Source organism: Bufo gargarizans, chromosome 11, assembly GCF_014858855.1.
Source record: "Bufo gargarizans isolate SCDJY-AF-19 chromosome 11, ASM1485885v1, whole genome shotgun sequence".
Lineage (NCBI taxonomy): Eukaryota > Metazoa > Chordata > Amphibia > Anura > Bufonidae > Bufo > Bufo gargarizans.
The window spans coordinates 835,660-848,162 of record NC_058090.1 but is presented as its reverse complement, the minus strand read 5'-3'; the positions used below and the strand labels follow the sequence as shown (position 1 = coordinate 848,162).

Genomic DNA, 12,503 nt, shown 5'->3' with positions numbered 1-12,503 from the left:
GTAAAAAACAGTTCCATGTAAAATGCCCTCACTGCCTCCGACTGAAGAAGAAAAAGTTCAGTCTCCAGAAGCGTCAAAACTTCTTTACTGTAAGAACTGTGAATCTGTGGAACAGACGTCCTTAGGACAGTTTCAAAAAGGGTTTAAATGAATTCAAAGTAAAAAACATTAATGCTTATGAAAACGTGTAGAAATCTGAGTCTCACTTTCTTCTGGGATTCGTGTCCCCACCTATTGCTTGGTTGAACTTGATGGACGTATGTCTTTTTACAACCGTATTAACTATGTAATGTTTATGTCCAGCACCAGCTGATAAAGACTTACTGGAATTCTTCCCTGTTAGGGTGGTAATGCTCAGCCTGCGGGCCATAGTGGGGGATTTCTGTAGAGGTGGGGTCCGACTTTGCTTTACAAGATCATCGTCAGACACAGGGGTGATAAGCTCTCCAATCAGGATCCTTTCCAGGCTTCCATCATCTACTCCCTTTCCCAACCAACGTCCACATGGGAATCTAGAACCAAATATAAAATGTTTCTCCAATCTGACAGAATTCAAGCTTAGCTCATGAAATGAAGATCTTATGTTATGCTGCATTTTCAGTATTTAAGGGCTCTTTCACACTTGCGTTGTCCGGATCCGTCGTGTACTCCACTTGCCGGAATTACAGGCCGGATCCGGAAAAACGCAAGTGAACTGAAAGCATTTGAAGACGGATCCGGCCTTGCGGCAAGTCTTCATGATTTTTGGCCGGAGCAAAAAGCGCAGCATGCTGCAGTATTTTCTCCGGCCAAAAAAACGTTCCGGTCCGAACGGAAGACATCCTGATGCATCCTGAACGGATTTCTCTCTATTCAGAATGCATTAGGATAAAACTGATCAGGATTCTTCCGGCATAGAGCCCCGACTATGGAACTCTATGCCGGAAGAAAAAAACGCAAGTGTGAAAGAGCCCTAAGTCCCCAACATTTCAAGTATTGGAATACTTTACAATGACCATGTGGTAAAAAATAAAAATAAAAAAAAAATAAAAAAAAATAAAAAAAAAAATCACTAACTGGGGAGTGAACAAAACCCTTACAGGGTGACCCCACTCAACTTCTCAGCTACAGATCTGCTGATTCCTAGGCTGGTCTGCCATCCGCACTGGTTCTAAAACTGCTTTATGCACACTCAAGTAACTCAAGATACTTCTTGCATGTCCATCCCTGCCCTTTGATTGGCGAGCAGTGCTGGCCAATCCAAGGAAAGCAGGTGGCGTCTTGGACTACCAAATGCACAATATGGATCAGGTGGTCTGAGAAGTGGTGTGGTCACTGGCCATGTTGGATGGCAGAAGAGGAGCCTGGGGATTCTTTTCATCCTGAATTAGAGGGAGGCTTTAAAGAGGACCTGTAACCCCTCTTGACATGTCTGTTTTAGAAACAAATCACATGCCACATATAATAATTCTAGGGCATTTACCGTTATGACTGTTGTACCATTCCATTACTATCCTTTCTAGAAGGCATGAATTAATTGATAGCAGTTTATAATTAAGGTCCAGATGTGTGTTATCAGTTGGGCGTGTGTCCATGCACAGACAAACTATCCAATTGGTGCTGTCAGTGTCAGACTGCAGGGACACACCCAAACTAGTAACACCCATCTGGACCTTTATTGCAAACTACCACCTTCTATCAGGAATTATAAAGGAATGGCACAACATGGTGCCATAAGAACAGATTCTCCAGAATAGTTATTACATGTAAGTAGTTACTAAAAAAGACATCTCAGGAGAGGTTACAGGTCATCTTTAAACCCTTTCCAGATTTTACACAGTAGCGATAACGCAGATCACAGACATTTAATCCCCTCCAATGCCATGGTTAATTGTGGCCACGGCATATAAGATGGGAGCACTAAGGGCCTGGATGGCTCCCCATGCAGTGATCGGCAGAGCTGTAGGCTTGTTGTGGTAGCGCCTCAGTCCCTCAGAAGGATCCGAGGCTACCACAGCGATAGTTCCTATGGAAAAAATATATAAAAATGCAAAATCGCCCCCTTTCCCCATATTAAAAAATGAATAAAGATCATTTGCACTGCAGTGTCCCAAAACACCCAAACTATACAAATATAAAATGTATTTATCCTATATGGCGAACTCTGCAATAGAATGAAATCTAAATGGCAGATTCATCACTTCATCTAAAAAAAATTTGAACCAAAATGATCAAAAAGGTCACACACACTCCAAAATGTTAGCAACAAAAAGTACACACCCCCCTGCAAAAAATGAGCCCTCAAACAGCTCTGTAGGCGTAAGTTATGGGGGTCAGAATACAGCTATGCAAAGGAAAACTTTTCCCAAGATTTAATAATTTTTTTTCAGTATTGAAACACAAGAAATACTATATAAAATGTAGCATTGCTGTAATTATACTGACCCAGGGAGAATAAAAGGTAACAGTTTTAGCTTATAAGGAACGCCGTAAAAATCATAAAACCATAAAACTATGGCAGAAATTGCATTTTTTCCAGCGTCCCACTTCATAGAATGCATTATTAAGTGGTGCCATTAGAAGGTACAACTCGTCCCACAAAAACAAGCCCTCTTATGGCTATGTGAACAGAAAAATAAAAAAGTTATGGCTCTGGGAAGGCAGGAAGTGAAAAATGAAAAATCCTCAGGTCAGGTACGGGTTAAGGGGCCTGGCATAAACACTGCATCTTCCTCAATGCGCACATCACAGTATGCTCTTTAGGACCAGCAGGGAGCTCCTGTGGTCTGACATATCTAGAGAAATGTAAACAGATGAGAAGGACTATGGGCTCTACATCAGGGAAGCTGGAGCACATGACCCAGATCTAAGCTGCCTCAAAGCGACTCCAATATGAACTTATTTCCAATTTCTCTGCATTACACTGATATGTCAGATCAAATCCATGAGCCAATTACTGGACAAGGGCATGTTCATGCTTTAAGGACCCTGATTTACAATGAATAAGGTGCTTTTCTCTCGGTATTAGGCTCATGCCTTGCATAGAATGTTCCTTACTTCCTCCTTCCTGCACCCTTGCCACCAAATGGAGCATGGGGAAAGTGTCTGCAGTTCCGACAGAGGCAGAGCCGTGATTTACCCAGTAGATCAGGAATCGGCAACCTCCGGAACTCCAGCTGTGGTGAAACTACGACTCCCAGGATGCTTGGCTATTCTCAGAGCTCTGACACAAGTGAATGGAGCATGCAGGGAGTTGTAGGTTCACCACAGCTGGAGGTTGCCGACCCCTGCAGTAGACACATTATAAACCTGCCCTCTAACAGCTAGTCTTGTGAGGAAAAAGATCTGCATGTTACATTACAATAACATCTTGAAGAATATTATCGCATTCCTAGAATTCTAGAACGACACATTAAATAAAAAAAATCCCACTTAACAAATTGCTTACTTGTACGTGTGCCCAGTTATTTCATTTCTGACCATGACGCAGTCGACCAACCATTTGGCCAGAAGTCCTGAGTTGTCATGCCCCAGCTGGACTGTGGTGAGCTTGCCCAGATTCTGACACTGAAAGTGATATAAAGGAATATGAAAATAAATCAATATAGGCTTCCTTTATAACCTGCAATCATAATTTAAAGGGGTTGTGCCTCAAAATATTCTACATTTCTTAAACCAGCGCCTGGATCTGAATATTTTTGTAGTTGCACGTAACACAAAATTTAGGGGGGTCATTTATTAAACAGAAATACACCTAAGTTGCGGCGCAATCTGAAACTTCTCCCCACACATGCCAGGTCTAAAACAAGTGGGAGTGTCATGGGCAGGCCCGTCTCATTTACCATTTTATACACCCGCTTTAGTCGTAGAAAATGGTCTAAACGTAAGCCAGCAAGGAAGCCATCTTACATTTAGAATCAGTGGTGGATCCGCCAAAGTTATGGAGCGGCTGGCGCCGCTTCATAACTCCGGCGGATCCACTGTCAGGTATAGGGCTTATTAAGACCGGCATCGAAAACTCCAGTCTTAATGAATGTGCCCCTTAGTATAGCCTCTGAGCTATTCAATAAAATGTATCTGTTTAGCGCCACCTGCTGTTTGTTCATTTCCTTATTTCTTGCCCTCCTTGAGGTGGTCACAACATGCTTAGTTTAAATCTTTACCTGTCACCAGCCATATATTCTGTTAGACGCTGTGGCAGGTAAAAGGGAGAGAGCTGCAGCAGAAAGGACGCACCCTCTGAGCTTCTAGGCTGAAGATAATCTAACAGAGTAATTGGAAATTCTCTGTACCCACAAGCTGGTTCTAGCTTTGTTAGACAGAGAAGGTCGTGCACAATATGGCCCGATTTTTTTGACAATTTTTACACCAATCATGGCATAACCCATTTAAGCAAAACACTAGGTGGGAAGCTACTGTGAAATGTAAGGAGCTGGTTGAATCCATACTGTGCTGCAGGAAGGTATGTATGTATTACCTACAGTAAAGTCCTATCTCTGACTACCATTGGTTGTACGGTTCATAAATATATCAGAGGGTTTTTTCCCTACAACTTACACTCCGTACACAGGATAAGGATCTGATCTGTGGAGACTGGACCAATGGGACCCTCGCTGTTCTCTGAATAAGGAGGTGGTTGCACATGCTTCGCTATTCTGTTAATCAAAAGCATCAGAACCTCGACGGGAAAGAACTAAAACTAATGATTGGCTAAGTGGGCTTTTCAATGCATTTCTGATATGCCGAGCAGGAACAGGAAAGGGAGAGAAGCACTTTTTTGAGCCCCTTTGCACAGACTGCCTTCAATTTTTATTTGGTGGGAAACCCCAGTAGATGCAACAAACCTCAAATGTCATCTCCAGCAAGTTCTTAGGGATCTGCATGACTCCGGTGTCCCCCAGCTCGCCAGAAACGCACACCCATGGATTGGATGTGGTGATTGCATTGCTTAGCTTCTTGATGGGGATAATCAGTGCTCGGTATGGAATCACTGAGGACAAAGAGGATTCATTATGTCACATGAAGCGCTCTCACATCTTTCTGCATAAAAAGTGGGTCAGTGTCCTGGCAGAAAGGTCAGGTCTAGACTATCGGGAATTCACAATAAATTCTTTCAGTAAGTTGTTTTTAGCCTAATGCGGCATTTAAACTATGTGAGGCGCAGCAGACTGTAGGGAAGGAAGCCTTTCTTCTCGACAGTCAGCTGCTTGTTGAGTGGAGGTGAAGCACTGCATTTACATCCAGCGATCACCTCCACATAGGGGTGGGCGGTATAGGCGATATACGATATGAATTTCGGCCACGATATGGATTTTCGCCATATCGCCGGACCGCGATATGATCATTTTCTCCTGAGCCGGCACAGCGGAGGGAGGAGGAGGAGGGAGTCCCTCCCTCCCCACTGTGCGCGGCTGCCGATGAAAACCAATGAGGACAGAGTAGGAGGAGGAGGGGAGGGACTGTGGCCACTGCGCTACCAATGAATGTGCCGGCCATATCCCACAGGGTCCCCCTCCTCCCCCCCATCATTGGTGGCAGTTTGCCGTTCCGATCGGAGCCCCAGCAGTGTAATGCTGGGGCGCCGATCGGTTACCATGGCAGCCAGGAGTCACGCTGCTGAAGTCCTGGCTGCCATGGTATGTTAGTGAGCAGAGAGCAGCGCATTATACTCACGTGCGCTGTGGCCGCCGGTCGCTGCTTCTTCTGTCTGTGCGGCGGATTGCTAATGCTTACAGCATTAGCAATGCGCCGCACAGACCTATGAGAAGGAGCGACCGGCGGCCACAGCGCACGTGAGTATAATGCGCTGCTCTCTGCTCACTAACATACCATGGCAGCCAGGACTTCAGCAGCGTGACTCCTGGCTGCCATGGTAACCGATCGGAGCCCCAGCATTACACTGTTGGGGCTCCGATCGGAACGGCAAACTGCCACCAATGATGGGGGGAGGAGGGGGACCCTGTGGCCACTGCCACCAATGATTAATACGTTGCGTTGCGTTACCAGAGGGGACATATCAGATGCAGGGGGAGAAGATCAGAGGCTGGGGAAGGGGGACATATCAGAGGCTGGGGAAGGGGGACATATCAGAGGCTGGGGAAGGGGGACATATCAGAGGCTGGGGAAGGGGGACATATCAGAGGCTGGGGAAGGGGGACATATCAGAGGCTGGGGAAGGGGGACATATCAGAGGCTGGGGAAGGGGGACATATCAGAGGCTGGGGAAGGGGGACATATCAGAGGCTGGGGAAGGGGGACATATCAGAGGCTGGGGAAGGGGGACATATCAGAGGCTGGGGAAGGGGGACATATCAGAGGCTGGGGAAGGGGGACATATCAGAGGCTGGGGAAGGGGGACATATCAGAGGCTGGGGAAGGGGGACATATCAGAGGCTGGGGAAGGGGGACATATCAGAGGCTGGGGAAGGGGGACATATCAGAGGCTGGGGAAGGGGGACATATCAGAGGCTGGGGAAGGGGGACATATCAGAGGCTGGGGAAGGGGGACATATCAGAGGCTGGGGAAGGGGGACATATCAGAGGCTGGGGAAGGGGGACATATCAGAGGCTGGGGAAGGGGGACATATCAGAGGCTGGGGAAGGGGGACATATCAGAGGCTGGGGAAGGGGGACATATCAGAGGCTGGGGAAGGGGGACATATCAGAGGCTGGGGAAGGGGGACATATCAGAGGCTGGGGAAGGGGGACATATCAGAGGCTGGGGAAGGGGGACATATCAGAGGCTGGGGAAGGGGGACATATCAGAGGCTGGGGAAGGGGGACATATCAGAGGCTGGGGAAGGGGGACATATCAGAGGCTGGGGAAGGGGGACATATCAGAGGCTGGGGAAGGGGGACATATCAGAGGCTGGGGAAGGGGGACATATCAGAGGCTGGGGAAGGGGGACATATCAGAGGCTGGGGAAGGGGGACATATCAGAGGCTGGGGAAGGGGGACATATCAGAGGCTGGGGAAGGGGGACATATCAGAGGCTGGGGAAGGGGGACATATCAGAGGCTGGGGAAGGGGGACATATCAGAGGCTGGGGAAGGGGACATATCAGAGGCTGGGGAAGGGGACATATCAGAGGCTGGGAAGGGGGACATATCAGAGGCTGGGGAAGGGGGACATATCAGAGGCTGGGGAAGGGGGACATATCAGAGGCTGGGAAGGGGGACATATCAGAGGCTGGGGAAGGGGGACATATCAGAGGCTGGGGAAGGGGGACATATCAGAGGCTGGGGAAGGGGGACATATCAGAGGCTGGGGAAGGGGGACATATCAGAGGCTGGGGAAGGGGGACATATCAGAGGCTGGGGAAGGGGGACATATCAGAGGCTGGGGAAGGGGGACATATCAGAGGCTGGGGAAGGGGGAGAAGATCAGAGGTTGGGGAAGGGGGACATATCAGAGGCTGGGGAAGAAGATCAGAGGCTGGGGGAGAAGATCAGAGGCTGGGGGAGAAGATCAGAGGCTGGGGAAGGGGGGCAGATCAGAGGCTGGGGAAGGGGGGCAGATCAGAGGCTGGGGAAGGGGGACATATCAGAGGCTGGGGAAGGGGGACATATCAGAGGCTGGGGAAGGGGGACATATCAGAGGCTGGGGAAGGGGGACATATCAGAGGCTGGGGAAGGGGGACATATCAGAGGCTGGGGAAGGGGGACATATCAGAGGCTGGGGAAGGGGGACATATCAGAGGCTGGGGAAGGGGGACATATCAGAGGCTGGGGAAGGGGGACATATCAGAGGCTGGGGGAGAAGATCAGAGGCTGGGGAAGGGGGGCAGATCAGAGGCTGGGGAGAAGATCAGAGGCTGGGGGTGGGGGGCAGATCAGAGGCTGGGGGGGGGCAGATAAGAGGCTGGCGCCATGGTCAGCTCCCTGCTGTTGTGTGTACTATGCACAGGGCACCAGGGAGAGTGTAAAGTCCTATTCACCCTAATAGAGCTCTATTAGGGTGAATATGACAAGGGTTCTAGCCCTTAATGAGGCCAATAGTTAATAAATAAAAAGTTAAAAAAAAAAAATATTTAAACACCCCCCCCCCCCCAATCTAGAAAACAATATATCACAATATATATCGCATATCGCACATGCTTAAAATTATATCGCAATATAGATTTTAGGCCATATCGCCCACCCCTACCGCCACAGTATGGACGAGTGATCGCTGCTGCTATCGCTTGTCCCCATAGAAAATCATTGCTCCTGGGGGCAGCAGGGTTGTTTAGACAGCATGATCTGCTGACCAGGAACAATAATTGAGTTGTCCACATGGCCTCTTTAGATGGGCAGATTATTGGGAACAAGCTTTCATAAGAATGGTCGGCCTCAATCCACCTTAAAAGTACAGTGGTGGTGTTAACAAAAGAAAACACAATCTGTAGGGTGCTGGTAAAACCAAGATTTAAAGGGGTTGTCCAGCTTTGGAGCCAACAACCCCTGGGTTCCTTACCAGTTCCCCTGAACATAGAAGACCCCTCTCATTTACCCGTTATCCCACCGCTTTGTTCCCATAGGACCTCGAAGTGGTTTGACCACTGCGGCCACACACAGGCTTCAGTGGTCACAGCGGCTTGAACGATACATCACTTCTGGTTTTATCTAGTGGTATACCACACTGTGGTATATCTAGTGCATGGAATGAGAGATTGGTACATGACCCAAGGATTCAAAAAGAACCATGCTCTGATTTCTCCAGCCGTGCACTAGGCATAACACAGTATGCGTTTAGCATGTTCCTTTAAAGTTCAGATAGTTATGCGAAACTTCGAATTGGTAAATCCCATGTCCACTGATTAACTTACTGATAGTTGTGAATACACTGGTAAAGCAGAAGTAGTCCACAGCATTCAGGGAGAGGAGATGGTAGAGAAACTGCTCCTTCTCCTCCTCACAACGCAGAAAGGCGTAACGTTTGTATAATTTCCTGCAAGGGAAATCGCAGTCAGTACACCTAGAACCATAAAACCTTCTACAACCTAGATACCAATCAGCGCACACAGAACTTGCCAAGCTTGCAAACCAGAAAATCGGTAGGCATAGAACCATATTACCTCCTGCAACCGTGAAATCAGTCAGCATCCGTCCAGGTAATCAGCAGAGCTAGATCCACACAGCATCAATGCAGGCAGGTAGCAATGGCAGATCCACACAGCATCAGTGCAGGCAGGTAGCAATGGCAGATCCACACAGCATCAGTGCAGGCAGGTAGCAATGGCAGATCCACACAGCATCAGTGCAGGCAGGTAGCAATGGCAGATCCACACAGCATCAGTGAGGGCAGTCAGCACAGCTAGCACCATACGGCATCAGTGCAGGCAGGTAGCAATGGCAGATTCACACAGCATCAGTGAGGGCAGGCAGCACAGCTAGCACCATACGGCATCAGTGCAAGCAGGCAGCACAGACAGATCCACGGCATCAATTGAGGCAGACAACACAATTTTCAAACCAGCAGATACACTCACACAATATGTTACGCTTTCTACAGGCAAATTCAACAGCACAAGAGCAGATTATTTTGTCCGTGCACACTGTATACACAGCTCATCTGGCACACTCACACCAATTAAACTCACTTGGTGAGCATCTGATTGGTGAGAAGCTGCTTGAGATGCTGGGAAAGCAATTTCTTCTCCAGGGAAAGTCGTATCCAGCCCCGAGCTCTGCCCACATCAGTCTTTATAACACTCAAGTGTTGAATATGTCTAGAAATGGAAAAAAATTATAATAATAATAATAATAATGATGCAGACAGATGCATTTCATCACACATCGACAACGATCTTTAGAATTGCAGCCACCACTGGGGGGAGCACCGCTGCCCATTACATATGGATCGAATAATATAACATTCAAAGTGAGCTGTGTAAATAGCTCCACCCTGTGGCCCCTGCAGGTGGCGGGAATTTTATCAAGTAGCTATAACAGTGAAGTAAAGATTATTTAGAGCTATGTATCAAAAAAAGATAGACATTTTAAAAACATTAATATACATATCAGAAGATATAAAATAAATTGGCTATGTAGCTGGGCACCTTCAATTCTGGGTCCCCTCACAACTGTAAAGTGCACATTACATTTTCCAATCGAAAAATGTTAAAGTCCAGCTTCCAATAAAAAAACTGTAGCTTTATTGTTATGCGGTAAAATCCAAACACGTAACACATACACAGTCCACGCATTTTAGACAATCAAATTTCTGTCCTTACTCAGGACATGTAAAATTGTGAATGTTCACATGCCTTTAGCCATGTGTTGCACCAGTCAATCAAGATACCGGCATCACACGGTCCATGGGGGAGGAGAACTTGCAGAACACCAAAGAAAACCCAAAAAGTATTAAATAAAGAACATGAAAATAAATCCCTTTACCGATATTGTAAAATCAAGTCATGTTTCCTGTTCAGGCCTGTCGGAGAGCAGCTTCCCAATTCAAACATCCAGGAGGCCTCCCGACTTATGATCACCCCCTCGGATTGGAGAAGAAACTCTCTACTCCCTGAACTACAAACGCTGTTGTATCACCCTTGTGCACAGTGGCACAATGCAGGCCTGCAGCAGATACATTTCGGGTTTTATAATGGGGAATGTCTGATATATGTTTGCGTATCCTATTTTTTATCTGTTTGGTGGTACAGCCTACATATTGTACCAAACACTCCTTGCAGGTAATCAAATACAACAATATTCAAATTGCAACACAGAATCTGCAGTGTATCACATGGCTTCTGCCATTAGCAGTGGATGTTATATTCTGGCAGACTGACGCGATTACAACAGATACATCTCTTTGCGCCACATCTGTAACTCCCTCTACAGGACAGCCATACAGGTTAAGTTGCTGGCCGACCATAAAAAAGACTGGGACTGATCTTTTGTCCCAGAGTTGACGCTTTCCAAGCTACACACCTTACCCCTTCATTGACTATTGGCTTGTCAGCTGATCAGTGCTCAATAGCACTAAGACTATAAATATGCCAAAATAAGTTATTCATACTCCCATTTCTTAGCCTGTGATGTTAGCATCTAGCAGAAAATGTGAACTACAAGCTGAAACAAGGTTTTTTTCATATCCAGTAGCAGGGCACAATAAAAATGTACCTCTGTCCCGTTAACCACTAGGGGGGATTCCAGAGACTGATTTACAGTTCCCATTGAACGGCCTCTTCAGTGTGCTCCCCCTAGTGTTGACTAGAGGCAGCTAGAAATGTTATCCCTTGAAGGGAACCTATAACATTGTACATGCAGTCCTATCTTATATAGAGCAGAAACAGAGTGATATGTGGTTTATTACAAGATGTATTTTATTCATTTAGAACACAAGAGCTGGAAATTAATGCTAAGAGCACACGCAGAATATAGTTGACTTCACTGTCAGTCTGCAGGATTTTCTACATGATCCTAACACAGTCTTGTAGAAATCCTGCTGACCTGATACACCTTGGGCGACTCTAGGGAGCAAGGCTTAACAATCCTACTGCAGACAGGACACAGTTTGGAGGCTCTTGGCTCCAGCCAGTTGTCATACAGTTTGCCAGAGGAATGTTGGATGTGGGAAGATATGGCTTACTTTCTGGAACACAAACGAAATGAGCAGTGTTGTTCTGGTACCGGTTTCTGAAGTTTTTAAAAACAAACAGTTAAATCAGCAGGGGTGCTGGGGTCCAGGACAGGTTATTAGTAAGTAATCCTGGAAAAACCGGTTTAAAAAGATTTTCGGATGCCTGATGTCACCACTAGAGGGAGCTTACTATATACTGTTCATACACTGAACTCAATAACAAAAAGGAAGCTGTCAAGACTGTGAACCCCTTTTTAAAGGGACTGTCAGCCAATTTTAGCTATAGAGCTTTTCATATCTTGCACTGCTTCACCTCTGTCCTCCACCTGTCAGGTGAGCTCGTGCCACTCCGCTCTTCCTTTCCGAGTCGAGCGAAGTGCGCAGAAAGCTGGCGCATGCGCGATTCCCCTGTATGGGGCTGCTGCCAGGAGACCGTGGGCCTGGACTTGTGTATCAATGGCGCATGCGCGAGATTACGGCATGAGTAGAGTAAATAATAACCAACTGGGGTGCCACTGCGCTCCAAAGGCAGAGGGAAAGCCCCTCGGCACAGACTTTTGTACCTAAAAACAACTTGATGCTTTAAAAAGGTGAAGAATCACAGTTCTAGCAAAGCACCCTCACAAACCACATGTATGCCCCTCCCCCAATATACCTCATGTCCTGAATTAGTGACACACGCAATGACGGCATCGGAACACCAGTGTCAGATTTCCTGCGCTCAGGACCCAGTGCAACTGTAAGTTCAGAAAAATACAAAATTAACAAATCTTGGCGTTTAATAACCACTTATATTATCTTATTTCAAAAAAATGAGAAAAAAAATAATTCCTGGTTTATAAATTTTCCACAAGCAATACCGATTATATATATATATATATATATATATATATATATATATATATATATATATATATATATATATATATATATATATATTTTTTTTTTTTTTTTTTAA

At 46.4% G+C, this 12,503-nt stretch overlaps 1 protein-coding gene across 1 annotated transcript in view; it reads right to left on the bottom strand.

Moving 5' to 3' along the window:
• DENND5B (DENN domain containing 5B) overlaps positions 1–12,503 on the bottom strand; it is a 97,495-nt gene that overhangs the window by 12,228 nt on the left and 72,764 nt on the right. The window contains 6 exon segments of the mRNA XM_044272472.1: positions 325–512; positions 3,428–3,546; positions 4,824–4,969; positions 8,787–8,908; positions 9,561–9,689; positions 12,201–12,282. Of these exon segments, the coding sequence (XP_044128407.1) occupies positions 325–512; positions 3,428–3,546; positions 4,824–4,969; positions 8,787–8,908; positions 9,561–9,689; positions 12,201–12,282 (786 nt within the window).